General features: G+C 36.8%; 1 protein-coding gene across 1 annotated transcript; it reads right to left on the bottom strand.

Moving 5' to 3' along the window:
- Window positions 1–684: 684 nt before the first annotated feature.
- On the bottom strand, window positions 685–18,184 carry LOC146133232 (polypeptide N-acetylgalactosaminyltransferase 14-like). The gene is made up of 14 exons (XM_083397528.1): window positions 17,972–18,184; window positions 17,745–17,887; window positions 17,504–17,605; window positions 17,278–17,345; window positions 17,091–17,156; window positions 16,618–16,739; window positions 15,525–15,697; window positions 14,609–14,712; window positions 13,738–13,864; window positions 12,764–12,856; window positions 11,499–11,582; window positions 7,221–7,368; window positions 4,771–4,896; window positions 685–3,044 (listed from the first exon to the last, which is right to left on the bottom strand). The coding sequence occupies exons 1-14, from the start codon at window positions 18,074–18,076 to the stop codon at window positions 2,880–2,882; spliced, it is 1,626 nt and encodes a 541-aa protein (XP_083253654.1). The 5' UTR covers window positions 18,077–18,184; the 3' UTR covers window positions 685–2,879.
- Window positions 18,185–19,650: the final 1,466 nt, after the last annotated feature.

Below are 19,650 nucleotides of genomic sequence, written 5' to 3' on the forward strand. Positions count from 1 at the left end.
GAATCTTGCCACTCTTCTAAGACACACGAAGAGCAACAGCATTTAATGTATGCGCGAGCTAATGCACTTGCAAATATTTTACCGCATATACTTTATCGTTTGTTCTAATTTATTGAAGTGTTTTTAATAGTCATGTACTAGTCCAAGTCATCAATTACCGGAGCCTACATCGAATAACTTGGATGAAAACTATAGTTTTAAATTGAATCAGTAAGCTAAAGAAAAAACAGTTTTTCGCATAGACAACATTATAATATAAACTATATAACGCCGAAAACTATTTAATATGTACAAAGCCAGACTAAAAAAACACCTAAAAAACAGTTGGGACACCTAAATGATTTAATTAATGTTAGTTTTATCCTAAAATATTTTGGGGGGTTTCGGGGATAGAGTTTATTTATAACATACTACAAAATGATTCACGAAATTGTAATGATTTTTACAAGTCTGTTTCTATAAAGCTATGAAAAAAAGTTTTAGTTCTGGCCTAGCTTTTTATATGCGCATATTGTACGATACCTTTTTAATACCACGGAAAATCATATATTTTGTTACTATTTTTATTTACAGTTTAGATGCAATTATTCTTAAGTGTATCTTAACCGCTATATGGGGACACAATAATATAGGCTTAACCTTCTGTATTACTATTTTTAAAATACTTTCCTTATGCAATTATAACCACACTTGCAGACAATTCTGCCTAACTGTTTTGAAAACAGTGGAAAACACACTGTGAGTTACAAGGTACACTTAAACATAGAAATAAGCCACATAGAAAAGTATTTGCGAAAAATCTCTACATCTATATCACCCTGTAACTAAATCACCACAACTACTAATAATCTGATGGAATGATGCTGTTTTTAAAGGCGAGGGCGAATCAAAATAACAAAACGACACACAAATAAGGAAAAAGTAGCAGTACAAAGCAAAGATTCTATCATGAAATATGCCAGTGTTAAAAGAGAAGACCCGTGATTTTAAACAACTGCTTAGTCACTTTTTCAAACAACGTATCAATTACAAACCAAAGAAAGCCCGTTGGCCATAAAATAATGTTATAAGTTTAAAATACGCTGTCAATGTTTTCCATTTTGTACGCTACTAGTACCGAAGTTCTTAAGATAAATATTTGAAACAAAATACAGGTCTTTAGGTTAACGCTTTAAAAAAATATTTTTTTAAACGCTACATTGTTATGTTGTTTTTTTAGAACAGCATTGTCTTTTGTGCCTCGTGTCGCACTTAAATTGTCGTGTTGGCAATTCCGTGCAGCAGTTTTATCACCAAAAAAATCCAAAGCAATTAGGATCATTTAGAAAAATCGCAAATTAAAAAATTGGCAACTTTTCAATAAACCCTATTTTTAAAAGTATAACCATTACCATACAAACGTATACGGTTACACTCCACACATTCGACTTACCGCGTCATTTAACATACAATTTTGACCACGAAACATTGTCACAGGAAAACTACCACAACTTAACACCCTGTAAAGTACGCTACAAAAATTGAGCAAAAATTTACAGTAACGCAGAAATATTAGGAGTATATGAAAACACCTGAAGCAAACTTTTTGCACAGTTTCAGTCTACACACAATTTGGCGCTATATTGTTGGTACGTTTTTGGTCAAACATGTGCTATTTGGTATATTTTTGGTAAGCAATACAATGTACTTCCAAAACACTGATTATATATCGGTCGATCAAGGTATTACAGCACGAAACGTTATAGGAGTGTGCTTGTTAAGCATAGTGTATATTTTTTTAAAACGAAGGGACTATATCGTGGATTTTTGATCAACACAGTGCGAGAAATAGGATTGTCGTCAATCCGATGAGTGTGTTTAGTTTATGCCGTTAGACATCGCTGACAAGCAAATAGAAACAACGGTTATCTCGTTTTTCAAGATAAACCCTATGGTAAAAACGTCCGAAAAACAATTAAAATACAAACTCGATTACCGAAGACTCAATTCCATTTTACTGCAAGATATTTCAAAAAAACAACGCAATCTTAGCGCATATCCACAGCATTACTGCAAGCGAGTGTATCGTTTAAACTATACTGTTTCATTTTTACATCAACTGGAATGTATATGAAGTCACGTAAAGTATAGTTACGAAAGGCAGGTGACGCAATCGTCTATTTTAACAATATTTACACTATCATGTAAAAATATTACGTCTAGAATCATGAGCCATACGAGAAACAAATTGGTGCCCGCATACTAATTACCAACCACCAACAGCGGACACATCATAGAAAAGATCCTTATGCTACACGCAATTAAACTATTTTGCTGTTGTAAAAGAGCACGCCGGAATGGTATAAACGCAGCAAAACTAAAAACACAAAATTTCAAGTATAAAACTGAAAGCAAACTAAGAATATGGCACGCATTTATAGCTTGACTATACCTTGAATGTAAAACATATAGTACGATTATACGACTTGGTCGAAACACCGGCCTTGACAGTTATACGTAACCCTTAAACACAAGTCTGCACCAAAGTCATCCGTCATGTAGGGATAGGAAATAATAACGCTCAATCGATCAAGAGAAAATACCGCCTCAGAAAGGGTGAAGGAATTAGGATGCTTATAACGCTACAAACATATATTTCTTATTTACTTGTGTAGACTGTAAAATATGATTTAAGTAAGTTTCGCCGCAAAATCACACCAGGGTATATTGTCGTAGAGTGAAACATTGCGATACTCGTTGCACGGCCTATCGAATAACTCAAGCAATTAACAACCGAGGTTTCAATAAATATATAAATTAGAAAAGCAGTTTATCGACCAATCGTCCCTATACTTGCTGGCCCACTACCTAAATCGTCAAGTCTTTCAGTGTATTTTTTGTCATCTTCGTGATTTGGACGCTTCCAAGTCCCAAGTCTGACGAGGCGAGTTACCACGGCGACCGCGTTCGCATGGCAACAACGCCACACTGTCGGCGCCTTTTTGCGAGGTCAAACACAGTCCGCTCATCCGATGTCGGATCGTTTCGTTTTGGTAACTCCATCGCTGTTTAAAACAAAATACTCAGTTATCAAAACGGATAAAAAAAAACTTTACAGTGAAATAAAACGTCTCATTTGGTCTGATTGAACCCTCGCGTAGATTATAAGTTTGAGAATTGTACTTTTAAAGCAATGTTTATACGTCTTAAATCAGTGGTTCTCAAAGTATGGGTCGCGCAAGGTCAAAAAATGGGTCGCTCCATGGTGATTCAATTTTGCGCAAACGAACTTTTTTCATTTCCTTTTTCAAGTATTTTTAATTCAATCATGGCTGAAACATTGCATCATTCAACTGAGTAACCTGGATTGAAGCATCATAAGTGGTTTTATGAACGTTTTAATGGCAGCCTTTTTTTATGAACGTTAAAGTTTTATGAACGTTTAAATACAGTATAGTCATAGCCTACTACAGTAGCTGTAAGACTAGTGTAAGCGGTAGCCTCACATTTGCTTTATTACTTTTTATTTTTTTAGAAGATTATTCTGCTACCTCGTATTACAAACATATACCTCTAAATTCTGTTAGACTAACGTTTTTATAGTGCTGTCGTAGTCATATTGTGTCTTATTTATTCACAACTTGAGGTCCTGAGCAGAAACTCATCCGTTTCAGTTCAAACTATAGGTTCGCTTTTTCTATGCTAGCTATAAGTTTTGTTCCTTTCAACTAGGTCAGTGTTTTTCAACCTTTAAAATTTCCATCCGCACGAAACAAGCTCAGTAAGTTTGTAACCTTTAGTTTTATTTGTGAAATAACAATGAAAGGGTTTGTGTAATAAAACCGTGTGCCTAAGCCTTGGCCGATATAATATAAACATTAAATAACTTAAGCTGCAATGAACCACTATACGAGACTATATTGTTAAAACAAATAAGTGGGCGCATTAGCTTATTTGATTACTGTATTACGCATAATAAAAGATAATAATGCACCACTTTCATCCACACATACATCCGCACGACGTTAGTCATCCGCATTACAAGTTTTTTTTTTATCCGCACAAGTGCGTACCATCCCACGCGTTGAAAAGCACTGAACTAGGTCATTAATTGCAGGTAGTATTGTTGGAAGTTAGAATCAATCATTTGTTTGTTATAAATGATTGTTTCATAAAGGCTACTACATCGGGTTGTCTGTGTCTTTTTCTATTTCATGCACGTCAGAAAACACACATTTTTTTATGTTTGAGACTTGGGTCGTGAGATGCTCATAAAACTCAGATTCGGGTCGCGCTCAAAAAAGTTTGAGAACCACTGTATTAAATTGAGGGGTTACGATCATTTCAAATTTGCTACAAATTCTTTGCACTTTTATTTATCAAATGATTATGTAGGAAAATAAGTGAGATTGTTTCACTACTCAGCACTATCACTTTTATTGCCACGCGCATTATAGGGGCTGGCTTCCAAAATACAAAAACTTTATCATGCGTATAAGTGGACATATTTGATCTTTGATATTTAATGATAATATATTCAATGTTCTAGTTCGAATAAACATAAGTTTCTTTGGACAAATGATATATATATATATGAAAATGGGAACTGTCTATGTTTAAAGTTAAATAGGAATTCGTTATTACCGAAACAAACATGAAAATAGGACAATTTATCAATTCTTCTGACTTTTATAATTTCATTGAAACCTATATAAAGTAGTGTTATTCTATGACAAACCTACATCAAAACCGAGCCCTCATAAGGAGATATAATGGCACACCGATACTAACCTGATCAGCATCTGTTGCATCACAGTGTCCAACCACGACCTGATTAAGTTTCGATTGTGACATCGGCATCATGCACAAGTTGCGCGTGAGATGACGAAGAAGCCCGCTAGATGTCGCTGCCCAGTCCTTTGTAAAACAAAACACAACGATCAGCTGTTGGGAAACTGTTATGGTCTCATTTAACATGAACATTGAGAGATCGAAGTGTTTGTATATCTTTCGGGCACACTATGCACGGATCTGTAATGATCTTGATATAGAATTTCAAAGCAAAAAGGTCAAGTAGATCAAAATCATGTTAATTACGACGTTTCGAAACGAACTGGAATTATCTTAAGTAACTTTGGCATTTTAAAATTCGTAAATTTTTCACATTTTACAAACGCTGTTAGGCCCAGTCAGCATAGAGACACGAATCGACATTTTTTATTACTACCACAAAATAGTTTTTAACAGTCCCTCAAATTTCAAAAGCTAATTACTACTAAGGGAAGCACGTTAAAATATGATGCCATAAATGAACAAAAAAAACACAAGCTTAAATATTTTGTTCTATAAACTATTCCAGTTCAAAAACAGTTATGAAATGTCACTTGAGCACTGTAAACACAATATTCTATTAAAAAAATTATCTATTTGCATACAACAACATGTTATTAAATTAAAAGCGTTGAAATTGCAGAAATGTCCAGAAATACACAACATGCGGTTTCCCTCAAATTACTCATAGATTTAATTACAATCGCAACGCCGATGGCACCAGATCGGGAAGGCAGAAAATGACGTCATGTTGCTAATTAAACTTTGAGAAATCAAAGTGTTTCGACGCCATAATGCTCTAAATCGTTTCGAACGGACATTGAACAGCGTTTTGTGCCCTAACAAAAATCAACACCACTGATTTTAGCAGAAGCTGCGATTGGTATAGCGGTTTTTTTGGACAAAAGCTTAGGTTGGTAAAAAATCAATAAGCAAAACCATTGGCAATAGACTGCATACACTAAAAAAACTGACGCTATTAAGCATTTAGTGTAACGATTTGCATTACAACGTAGTACATTGTATTATACAATGTTGTCATTTCGGACATCAGGAAACTACTTGGGAGCTGATGAAGAAGCGTGGTTGTGTGAAAGCTTGTTAACATTCTAATACAACTTGTCGTTAAACTGTGCCACCCGTTCGCCAGATTTTTATCAACAAAGATTCAAATCAATGGCAATCAACAACTATAACTAAAATGTGTGTAAAGAAGTGACGATATGCGATTGGCGGTCAGGACCGGAGAAAAAAATATTAAAAACAGATTTAGAATTTTAACTAACCCCGATTTTTTTAGGCATAGTTTAATATGATACGAATGTGTCCCTTTTTCATATACAGTGCGATCGCCTCCGCTCAAATTCCCTTTGATTTCCGCACACGCGTTTCCTCGTCGCATACTCGGTCACTGCACGGCACAGTAAATGCGACTGTGCAAATTTTAAGCGGGACAAAGAGCGCGATTTCCTCGATCGCGTCGCGTGCTATTGGTCACGGGTGGAGTGCGGAATTCGCCCTACTCCCTTTCCATTGTACTAAACGCCAGGACGCAGACCCACAACGCTGGATAAATATTAATCACTTTTACGTTACCGAAATAGTTGAAGGGGGTGTTTCTTGGTTTGCATCGCGACGAATTAAACATTAGGAAACTGAGCACATTTTTTTCGCGTGAGATGCAAAAAGTTAAAACAATACAAGAATGAATACAAAAGTGTTCTATTAGCGCTGCAAACAAAGTTAGGCACACTTTGACCTTTCGAAAAACGTTTAATATGTGGCTTAAATGTTTTTGCTTGACCGGGGTAAGGCTATATGAAAACGGATATGAAATGCACTCCATTAAACAGTTTTCAAGATATGTATTTACTGTACGATTCGGATTAGCTCCTTTTTAGGGATAGGTTGCATATTATATAGCTAAAATAGCGATAAGGGTTTTATATTTTTAATTTTGAATACCAATAGCAAAATGTTCAAAATGGGGTGAATAAGGGTGAACCGCCAGAAATGGATGAAAACTCGCAGTAAATCGACTACTGAACTGTTGTTTTTTAGTGAGTTTTTTGCTTATTGTAATAGTAAAGTTGGTTTGCACTGAGTGTATAAGAACAAAAATTGGTGACTTTGTTTTGTGCTTTGGTAGCTTTATATCTCTGGACTCGAGAAATTGTACATTTGCAATACTAAAACTTAAGTTGATATTACCAAAAACCGAAACAACCTAAGTCATTTTGTGCATATCGACTAGATAGTTTTATCATATCATGAGACACGGGTGAATGAAATCTGGCGATAGACGCTATGGGTGAATAAAACTGAAAAAGTTTAAGAAGCACTGCAGTACAGCACAGGTTGAAGTCTATCGATATTATACAGCCATCAACAAGGCGTTATCTAAAAATTACCTGACTGGCACTTTCACCAGCTACACCACAAGGTGACGTCATCACAATGCCGGGTTGTGATTGGTCGACGGTGACGCACCGACGGTCGCCATTGGTTGAGGTGGCCACTATACGAAGCGAGCTGGGCGTGTTAGGAAGTGGAGGAATCCTAAATAAAAAGACATGAGTAAAGCGCATCAAGCCGAGGTGAGACAAGTATATGACATGTGTAGCGCTCAATTTACAACTCGGCCGAATCTACTACTGTTGAGTGTGTATTGTTTTAGAAATCAATATTCAGCCAAAACCACAAACCCAACCCTATTGAAATAGCGAGACGAAACATTCAATTAGCACCAGAGGATTGCAACATATTTGTTGTTGGAATAAATAGATGCTGCTTTGCGTTCATTTCGCAGCTAAATACTTTCGCAATGCTAACCCGAAAATACTCCGGTGGAATATACCGGAGGAATCGATAAAGGGGCAAATGTTCTGATCCACTGTTCAATCGGCCACGAAAAGGCTGAACAGCAAGTCTTTACGCCCCTAAACAAACAAGCGCACGAGGTTTTTATCACCTGCCATATAATACTCGGTGCTTGAGAATGTTTGAATAAGCACAGAGCAGGACGGGTCCCTACAATACGATTAAAGCGTTGAATTTATTTTATCTTTGTACTAAAAGAGCTGCCGTACAGTTCGTATCGTATAGAAAAAACACGGTTGTGTTGTTCATCGCTTTGTCAAAGGTATATATTCAATTTTCAATTTTTCAAAATTAAGGTCGAAAACAACAAAATTATCGGTGATGTATATACAATAAACTATAATCTACACAATAATTAACATTTTTTTACCAAAATCATTAAAGGTTTGTAATAACGCCCTTTTTTCACCGGGTGTTTCTCACATGTGTTCTTAACCCTTGCACGAATTTCATTTTGGGTGGTCATAAATTACTTGAAAGGTTACTATTTACTTAACAGAAGACACACTAGATAATGATGTAATTATGTGTGCTGGATTAATTATTATCAGTGTATCAGTGTCATGCAGAAATTTTTGAAGAACACTAACGGGCAAATTAAACAAAAATATCACAGATCTTTAAATTGCCCTAATTTTCTATAACCTAAGAGCACACTGGCACTGATTGTCCATGAGCATTGCTTCAACCAAAATTATTTTTGTGGAAAACCGAAGAAAAAGATGCTTTCTATACAACCTACAGCCTTTTAGTCTTTGCGGAAGTGGGGCGTTTCGTAACTATTCAATTGTGATTGACATTGTGTAGGTAATCCTTTGGTAGATACTTATGCCAATCCAAATTAGTTAAGTGCGTTCCTAATTGGAAGTGAATTTCAAGACAAAAGTTAAAATCGGATTGTAACAACGTATTCCAGATGTTAGAATAGTCCTTCTTAACCTCGTTCAGGCCCCTTAAAAGTCGTAATTAATAGCATTGAGTAAATGTGAAGGTTTCCTATGAAGGAATAAGATGATAGGTGGTGGCCCATACAAAGAGTTTAGCCTTTACCTTTTAAAGAATTCACGATAACTTAACAGCAGTAAAAATGGTAATTGTATATAGTGCCCCAGTTTACATGGATATTGCTGAATAAAAGTTTGTTTATATTGCCTAAATAAAAGTTTATAATACAAGAAAACGTGTTTAAAATCTAACAAACTAATAAAAAAACGAATTCCGGCGTAACACGTCCTGTTGTTGTTGTGATATAACGACGCCGTATAATAACGTTTTCGACTTTTCGTTGTTTTTTTTACCAAGGTAACTTGGTTTTGCAAAGTTGCTCGACGAAAATTCAGACAGACCAAGTAATTGCACTTGACCAGCTTAATCAGGGACACTTGGCGCTCGCCTGAGGGCACTCCGGAACGCCTGGGAGCCAAAATAATTTAATGATGAAGCTGCCAAGATTTTTGTCCTTCAATTTGTAGGTCTATCGAAGCACTACCGGTGTTGTTTCTGAGAGAATAATGTTTGGCAGTAACATGTACTTTTGCGATACTTTTCGCGACGATCTAAGTTTCACATTTTCTGCACAGTGTTAATGAGAATCCGGCTTTAGCAATACGTCTAAGGGCGATTCAGACATCATAAAATAATAACTAATTGGATTGAATTTAGCATAATCGGTTCTTTTAGGCGGCTTTGGTCAACTGAAAATGTATGTTCGAAGCCTGAGATTCGATTTCCGCAAAGGCTCCAATGTCTCGTCGCAATTGGAGAAGCCACACGTTAAACCAGTATATGTATGACATTCCAACAGCAGACCCCACAATAAGGCACAAAGCACTATGTGAATACGAGGAAGTGAACGTACAGCCAACAAATGAGCTCGTGCCAACGCAACGGCTTGTTTGACTTGGTATAAAAAGCATTTCTATTCTTATCGTTTCCATCTAGGTAAATTAGGCATTGGTGTGTTGACCGCCCTGTCAATAAAATCGATTACCTGTACTGCGAATGCTTTGCGCAACTACAATAACAAATAACCTCTTATGACAGCAGGCCGTGCGCCGATGCCGACAAAAGTGCGCGCAAAACAAACAAGGATGGATGGGATTTTTAAAAAAGTTAAGCCCTGCATCAAACAGTTGTAAATATTCAAATTTACGTTGATCCGCTATCACGCCAGCCTAAAAGAATTACTATTCTATGTTGATAAATTTGCATTACGAAGATTTTAACAGAAAAAAATTGTGACATTTAAACTTTAAAATAGAAATGAGATATATTTCAGTTCTTTTAGGCAGGTGTTGTAGGGTTACATAAACTCAGATGTTATCATAGTGAACCCAAGTTTCTTAATTGATTCCGTATATATAGGATGTGGTAATTTTGAAGACGGACGCCTTGCAAACCCGATCTTGCTGTAGATATAACCGCCGAACCGTATTTATGTTTGACAGGAAACGGCAGGGCAAGGTGATGTCTATTACGGAGCCGATCAATTCTTTCTTGACAGCCAAGTATAAGTCCTACGATGCTTGGTAGCTGTTGGCGCCCGAGTTATATGGCTTGCGGCGTATGGGCAAGTCTTTGGAAGCACATGCTTTTTCAAACCGAAGCTGACATTACAGATGTTTATATATTCGACCAACCCTACAATTATACTTACTTTCATTATGCTTGCATGGCCTATGCTGTACAGCAATGTAGTACAGAACGCGGTTCTTTATTTAGGGATAGTAGTTAAGCTGAAACAGCCTTTTGGCGATAGAGAATACTCATCAGACCAATGGATTAAGTTTTGTCTTTAAGAAATTACCTTTATACCTTATGTAAAAAAACAAACAATACTTTGATGGAAATAGCAACACCTCAGCCTAACCAGGGGCGAAACTCAAATTTTTGGTCAGGGAAACTTCACGAACACGTAATGAATCAAGGAACCATAAAGAAATTTCGGTTCCTGATCCAACCTATTGCGTAAATGTGCAACTGAAAATGAGTTTAAATACACAATGTAGGCGACGGCAAAGCGTTCGCGCGAAGCGTACAAATGTGTGGCCACTCAAAAACAACGTAAAAAGCTCGCGCGAAGCGCAAATAACATGCAGTGCGTCAACTGTTAAGTCAAAGAGTTGTTACTAACGTAACACTTATCATTAGTATTACAGATTCAAAAGCCCAAATTGGTCTTGTACTTGGTGTTTAACTGAGATTGTTTGCAAAGTGTGTCGGTGTTAACAGGCCTTCCAGAAATCGTATCAGACCAGCACGATAACTGTTTGAAGGGAGTGTTGTTTTGCATTGCTTTATCGTAACCTAACTAGAAACCTATTGCAAGCTATTTATTAACCATTTTATAGACGCCCACATTCTTTTAAACAATCAAAAATGTCAGGATCAAAGCGTTGTCGAAATCACATATAAATGTCAAACATTGAAAATCTGCTTAAAATGGAAGGAGAAGGAATCTAGCTCAGGCTATATTCATTTAAAACATGATAGCAAGTGTGTATTGAACTCCATGACCGAAACAATACAGACTACAACCGAGCAATTATGGCCATTATGTCCCACTTTTAGCTTAAAAAATTACCAAAAAAATTACTAGAAAAAAAATATTAAGAACGTAACGTTTTCCGTAGATGAAGTGCGATACTATAACGGCACATTTAAAAACACTGGTATGACCAGTAGTAGTAATATACAGTGTTTAAGTCATGTACCGATTGTACAGGTCAATAAGTGAAGTATAAGGTGAGCGTTTCCAGGTTAAACGGTGTCTTATTCTCTACAGTAACTAAAGAAAGCGTTCTACTTACACGAGTTGTGGGTAGACGTGGTCAACATACCACTCAAACGACTTGCACTGGAGTTGATCACGTAGAGCCTTGCGGTCTTCCACACTGAAAATATAAAGCGCCGATAACAACTACAACATTGCATTTATTGCGAACAAACATACAAGCATGATGTTGACATTTTCACTGATGTCTGGGTTACTCTAATGGGCACACCAATCTGAATTCGACGATCGGATTTGGTACAGCATTCAGTTATCAAAACGACATTAGGATTGAAAATGTGTACAGACTTATTTGAAGCGTTCACTAAGTGCTATACCTATACTTTTGTACGGGTGTTGTAATTTCGACAAGCTAATTCGGTCACAAATATTGGTCCACACAAAAACACTTCGAAACGAAGGTTTAATACGACCAGCTTAGGAAACTATGTCTGAATTTAGTCGCAAACAAAAGTCGAATTAAGTTTCACTTTAACCTTTCTTTGCAAGCATGCAAAATTGTTCAGAAGCGGTCGGGAGTGAGTTCAATCCAATAAGCGCGCTCCGTGCGCAAAGACGATTAATAATTTACGCGGCAAAGTAAAAGAAAAGAGGAAAGAACACCGCTGCACGTTGACGACGAAAACGATAGGGCTGAAATGCACGCCGACCCGATCCGAGTTTATGAAAATAAGGTCAAAAAGGCTTCTGCGTTTCTTTTTTTGCAAAAGTGGCCGAACACCAATCGATATATTGCAGTCGGGTGTCTCTATAACGCTTGTTTAATGCAGCATAAATTATTCAGCGGGGCTTGGCTTACTATCTGCGCGGTCGCCGAGCATCAAGAGAACGCGATCTCGGCAGCCGCGAATTGATGGCCCGATTACCGCGGATTAGATGCGGATCGCTTGGGATCTACCGCAACATGGAGCGACATGTCAGCCAAAAAATGCGATGATGTTGATATAAGTGTAGGATTTTAATTAAGGCAATGCAGAGTTTGCATTTGATTGTTATTCACCGGAATGCCAAATTAAGCGTTTACTTAAAACCTGCAACCCATAGAAGACTAGTCACAAAATAGAAGACTAGTCAAAAAACTTCAATGCCAAATAGTCTATCTAAACTACATAATACATAATAGTGTAAGTCCGATTTCAAACAACCAGAATTGGGGGGTTAGAAATTTAGTAGTAGACTACTTATAATAAAATAGTTTTCAACATAATAAACTGTTGCCATTACATGAGTTTAACAGACCTCGTCATATGCGATTGACTTAGGTCAGGGCTTTTAACTTACTCTCCGTATGGCTTGTGTTTGGCGTTTGGTCGGGCGAGGTAATAAAACCTCTTGTATTCGTCCATCCACACTTCAGCGGTTCTTCGTGTGTTTCTGTGCATATAAGTTTTAAATTTATTTTTTGCGGGCGCATAGTAAAAAATAATAAAGGAATTACAGAAATAGCACAGGTACAGCATAGTCAAAGTGTTTTTTCAAACAAGCAAAACTTCACGACAACAGGGCAACTTCGGCATCTAAACGTAATAAGGTGTTACACTAATACACTTTATCTCAAATTAGGGATTATATCTGTTTTCATTTTTCCATCGTTTTCTTATTTATTTTTATCCCCCGTTCGCGTTGTTACGACACATTAAGAAATTCACTATACAATATTATACAGTATGCCGAACAAAAGTCGCATTGGATCTATTGTATAATGCCCAACAAGAAGTCATTCTTTGCTTTAACAGGGCTGAGCTTTAGTCACGAACCGGGAAAACACGACTCTCTGGAAAAACACGAAGCGTTCGTGACAAATGCATTGAGATAAAGTGCAAGTGGGATCAAAAGATCCGAATTGTATATGCCAGAAAATGCCTCAATGTGTTTCTGACGTGGAAACGGTCTGATGACACATCATGAAATGGACATCCACGCACCATGACATACGTAACAAATCGTGCGCGCGGCAAATCGTGCATTCCGGCTATTAACCGGCGACATGCTTCCTCAATGACTTAAAAAAATCTATATAATTATGACCAATGTCTGTTTGTAATCTGTTTTATCAGTGCAATAAATATTATTACCATTCTACGTGAGAAGGATTAAAGTAGTATATTTCTTTGTAAATATATAGTATTCAACATAACTAAGGCGCGGTTAAAACGATAAACTCAATATAAGTTAAACAACACATCAATAAAATAGTTCACAAATCACAATGCTCATTAGCCTTGTGCCTTTTTTATTTAACTCGTTACGTGTACCTGATATAGGTGTTGGCATTGCCATCGGGAAACGTGTAGGGGTGTTTTTTTCTGAACACGTGGCCCACCCTGCTGCAAGGAATTATTTCTAGGCTACCGCCGCACATCCAAACTCGAAAAGAAATTTCTGAAATTCCAGCGAAAACACGAGTTCATTAAAGAGATCATTCACACCCCAAAAAGTCAAATAGAGGAAGCGTATACGTGACATGGTCTGTTATCTAATCGTTGTGACATGGTCTGTTATCTAATCGTTGGACTATATAACATCAAGCAATTGTACGTAGCTGAAATCGCATCACGGCGCCACACGCATATATTAGTTTGGCTTTGTTTGACCGTCCCGACCACGTATGTGGCCCAAGTCAGGTTATAATTACAGTTATCACGATTCGTTAACAAGCCATATCTCGGCAAAGGTTATACAGATTTAATTTGAGTACAATGGTCTGTTCTGGGTGCTGAGCAACGTACGCACGGTGTAAGTGGCATTTCAAATTACAGGTCTTTGAGATTATCAAAAACTGTCATTATAAAGTTGACACGACAAACCTTTAATCCAAAAAGGCATTACAACACATATTTTAGCTTTAGGCTTGATACCATACTGTTTCTTCAGTTTATAGTGATGTGTATTAAAGTAATTTGAAATATGAATTGAATGTGGAAAAGGTATCAATCACCATTTTTTATCGTTCTACCTCATTAAATACATTTTTTTTGTTTGTGTTCAACAAGTTATTAATGTATTATACTTATTTTGAAGGAGATCGTAATAACATATATTCAGTAAAAAATAGAAAAGCAATTGAACTAAGTATAGTTGTTACTGGGTCGAAAACCTCGGAAAACTTTTTGTCATTAAAGTTACCGAAATTTTCTCCGCCCCAAATATTCATTGCAGTGTCGTATTTGCCGAGATGTTCGAACCAGGCCTTTTGTATCATGAATAGGCCGCCAGCAATCATCGGAGTCCTGTAATGTGCAGTATACAGATATGTTATCATTTGAAAATCCCAACAATTACTTGCGTTAGCCGCCAATATTGACGTACAATGTTTCCCGCGGAATATTTTTCGAAGTTCCTAAACTGTTTTACCCAGCAGTGTTATTTTAAAACTGGTTTTGATTTTCACTTAAACTTTTTCTCGACTTAACGGTGGACAGCTTAAGTATGGTAGAAGTAAGGAAGTTTATATAAGCATTGTTTTTTATCAGTATATGCAGATGTAAACACACTTAATGCCTTAACAAAAGAAAAGTATTTCAGAACGCTTATGCCGAAAACCGTCGGATATATTGAGCTGGATGTTATAAAATTGCGACACATCAACCAAGTTTCCGTAACAGCATTAACAACTTAATTCGCGCAAAAACCCAAAACAAGACCTCCAATGCAAAACTACAAACATCGAAATGCTTTAAAATAAACTGCTATATACAACGATCGACGCTCGTATTCCGGTTTAGGTCGCGATCCATTGTGTGTTAATTACAACGCTGGTTGAAATCTGCTGATGGTTTTAGTGGATTTATTGTGTTTTTTCACCTGGCATTTATTGTGTTTTTTGTATTACCTAGAGTTTTTGTTACCAATTAGGTCACCGTAAAGTGGGAATTGTACCGACGTATCGGGTTGTTTTTGTTTTTTAGTTTTAAGTTTAAACCCGATGAAAAGTTGTTGCCGTTCGGTGTTATCTAAATTAAAATCAGAGTACACGTCGACAAAACGCGTTTGGTTGTTACACCGCAGTTCCGCCTAAAATACAGCATCGCTGCGTACTTACTGAATAGGTGTGGTTGGGTCGCTTCTGGCGCTCATCTGACGCGCGGAGAGCCTTTCCCACTTGAAATGCAAGCTCCAATCGAAGCCACCGCGCAGATCGGACGAGGCGGCAATGTATCGGAACGTGTCCATGTTGATGACGTCGATAATTGGGCTCACCACTCGAGTGTGGTCCTGTGAAGAAGTTTTAAATTTGAGCTGTCGGCTCAACAATTTATTGGTTAGCGTTTATTGCTTTTGGCATTGGCATAATCTATATGTTTTGATTTTACAAATTGTACGAATAAAGCTTCTGTCACAATTTTTGCAACGAAGGAATGTTACACGTTTTAACGCCTGGTGAACAAAAACTCTATGTACTCGATCTTAAAAGGCTAATCACTGTGGTTTCAAATGCACATATGAGGATCAATATTAAGGTAACTGATATACGAAAAAGTAAGCAAATATTTATTGACGTTTACAACATACCAAAAACAGAAATACGTGTAGAAAATCAGGCAACTGTACATCCGCCGCCGAAGTCCACATTATTTTAAACCAGCAAAACTGAACTTTATCACACTTTACCATTACAGCGGATATCTCCCCTATTTCCGCGTGTATCTATATCGGTTAACATCAAAGGCAAATGGCGAGAGAATTTGAGCTTGCGCCTAGTCTTTTAAGAATGGTTAGGCGCGCCATGGGACTGGTTGTGCACAAAGGGGTAGAACCTGATGCGACGTACGCGCTACCTCGACGTAAGATCGAATTGCTGTGTGTTATTTTATAGTGCTGCGTTTCACGCGCAAAAAATAGGCCTTACCTCGTCAAGTTATTTTCTAGTTTCCATAAAAAAGTGGCCACCAAAACATTAGGCGATTTTAAACCACCTCAAATACAATAAACTTAAAAATTGGTACAAACGCGAGGACATCATCCAGTTCGCGTGTCTAATTGTTATTCAGTGTATCAGAAAACTGAAGAAAAAGCGGAAGTACGTAATCGGTTCAAAGCGCAGTAGAAAAAGATAATCAATTATAATTGGCGACTTTTTAAAGGGGCTGTGAAATTCTGCCCGCGTGAGAAGCATCAGTTTTGGGCCTTATTACCTCCGCGACTCGAGTGAGCAGAGGTTCGAGCCATCCCGCGTTGCACTCGCAGTGGGAGTCGAGGAAAGTTAGCACCTCGGCCTGGGCAAAGTCCGCGCCCTTCACCCGGGAGCGAATCAAACCTGAAAAGTACACATACCCAATATATTTTTGTATACGATATATTAGATTCCTGTTTCGCGTAGCGGTCGACTTAAAGCTGCGTGAAATTGGTCAAGGTATTGAAAGGCAAAAATATAGCAAAAAAACGTATCTTGATGTTTGTGGTCATTTTAACTGTTCTTTCAACGGCCTTACTTTAAAAAAAAATCATTTTTGCTTTTTTTAAATATGCTAAGCCTGTGGGTCGCTGTGAGGTGTTAAGTAGACCTACTTTTACCACATTCTAAAAGTTCTTACATAAAAAAATTCAAATTTATATAATAAGTATTTAATATATTAGTTAAAACAACAAATATAGAACAAAATATTACCTTCCCTGTGTTCGTTTCTTAGGCAATGAACCTTAGGAAGTGCAGTCAAGCTTAAGCAATCTTTTTCTGAAAAAATGTATTAGTATAACATCAGATCCTATAATAATACAGAATGTCAATTTATGTGCAAGTATATGCTAAAGTAGAATAGGTTAACTTACAAAAATGTTGCATCAAGATTACTTACCATCATCACTGAAGTCATCAACCAGGATAATCTCTTTAACCAATGATGAAGGACTCCTATTTAGTGCACTAAAAATGTAAAAAACATCAATATACAGCAAACTGTATCATAAGAAGGTACCAAACCAGTAGTTAAATTAAGCAGAACACAAAAAATAATTTAACACTTAACTTTTTATTGAAGTAATGCTAATCACATTTATTGAAAAAATCTGTTATGCTCAAACCTGACAACCGTTCGCAACAAAGTTGATCGTGCCTCATTATGAAAAGTTATAATGATGCTTGTTTGAGGTAACTTTCTGATGTTATACGGTCGACTCCGACAGCTACAGATCACAATTAACAAAATTATGCTTAAAAAAACATTTTTTATAATAAATAAATTAAAAGTGAAGTGATAAAAATGAAAAGTAAGTATATTGCAGAAGTTATAGATACAAAAGTATTTATTAGCATTTTAATAACCTCCGATGCCTTGAGTCTGGAATATTCCGATTACATGCTACCTCATCACTTCGAACTTGGTTAAATGAATTCCTTTTGTAAGGATCAGTTGTATATATTCTCTGGTTCTGTACATAGGTTGCACCATCAAATCCAAGTTGCACCTAAAGACATAAAAAACATATCTTCAAACACAATCCCTAATTGGGTTTTTAGGACCAAATACTTATTTTATTTTTTGGACCAACCTTCAATGGAGGGGGTTCTTGCTGTCTTATCCATACGAAAACCAATAAAAAAGTGCATAGAAAGATCAATACAGAAATGCGTTGCAACTTCCTTTTAAATACCATTGTTTGTGTTTGTAAAGAAAAATAGTGCGCTACACAATATAGTCCTGTGCTTAGGGAGCGCCATTAAAGCCTTTCACTGCATATCCGTCTACTGTACAAAGAGAACCAAATCCGTCTACATATACACAGATGGTGTTTTTGAGACAAAGCTACGATTGCAAGTTTGATATAACATCTGAATAAACGTATTTTAACTGATAAGCAAAAAATTCATTGTCTGATTCATATTAAAGTTACTCTGGTCTATCTGATTGAATCGTAGAATCTATACCGTTATCGCAAGTAAAGCACGCTATTACATTAGACTTAACTCAACTTAACACTGACAAATATCATACTGCTTTTATATTTAGTCCGTATCTATGCTTGGCTCCGCCTAGGTGAAAAGTTGACAGGGCCTTATTTAAAACGAGCAAGAAAACAATCGCTTTATAACTCCACTGGTGATAAATCAACACTGCGCCACCAAAAACGACAGTTTAAATACCTCGTGTCTGGCGCGGTTTGTTTGTTTACATGTTACGCATCGCTAGTTATGGTTCGACAGCGTCATCTACCGTCAAAATAAAAAATATATATAAGAAGATTTAAGTGATTCACATGTGCTTAGTCAATGCACATTTAAATGCTATTACTCTGGCTGAATCGGTAACACAATGCTAATAACATATCACATATTTAACCATTGATGATGTTTAAAACCGGTCGTACGGTAGCCCAAAAATGCACAACGACTATTCGTGCTACACGACCAGATTAAGAGAGAAACTTGACGAATGCTGAAAACAGTAATAATTTTTCATGTAGTTTTCACCATATAGTGTCCTGGCATCAATTGTAAATTACATAACAATCTCTAACCACTATAGTTATTGCCACAACTTTCTACTCCAAATTTTTAATGTGTAAATCGCTGTTTTTCTACATAGCAGTTCAGTTCAGTGCAGATGGTTGATGGTTCCCAACCTTTTTGTTGTGGCAACTTTCCTTCTTGTTTTCCAAAATATACGAAATCCTACATTTTCGTGTATTACGCATGAACCAGATTACAATCTTACATTAAGCCCGTTTATATACACCTTTTGCGGGCAGATTAGATTAAGGTTCAATCCGGATTGAAAAGTAATCCGTTCCAGCGTCGTAATTACATGGCGCGAAATTCAAGCCAGCTTGAGTGTACAACTGCACTGATATGCATTATTACGTAATATTCCAGTAAACCTCTGACGCACAACCTATTTTATGGCTTAGGCTACTCCTTGTGGTAGCAATCTATTGCTGCTTATTTGTTTTTATTAACCTAAAATTGAAAAAAAAAAGAAAATGTAAGTGCAGGAAAGTTAAGCTTATGTGTGCTTTAAAAACCTACCTAAACCCGCATCCTAACCCAAATAATGTTCGATTTTGTGTATTCTAGACCAGCGCCTCTGTCACAAATTAGTGTCTAGAGATGTAATATTCTTTCCTTGTGCGCTAAACTTGTTGTTTTGTTTACGACCAGCCGTTCGTGTTACGTCATAATGCCCCAAAAGTTGCGAGATGTTTACTGCGTTTAAGCAGGTCATTCTACATTA

This window comes from Ascidiella aspersa, chromosome 9 (genome assembly GCF_963924565.1).
Source record: "Ascidiella aspersa chromosome 9, kaAscAspe10.2, whole genome shotgun sequence".
Taxonomy (NCBI): Eukaryota; Metazoa; Chordata; class Ascidiacea; order Phlebobranchia; family Ascidiidae; genus Ascidiella; species Ascidiella aspersa.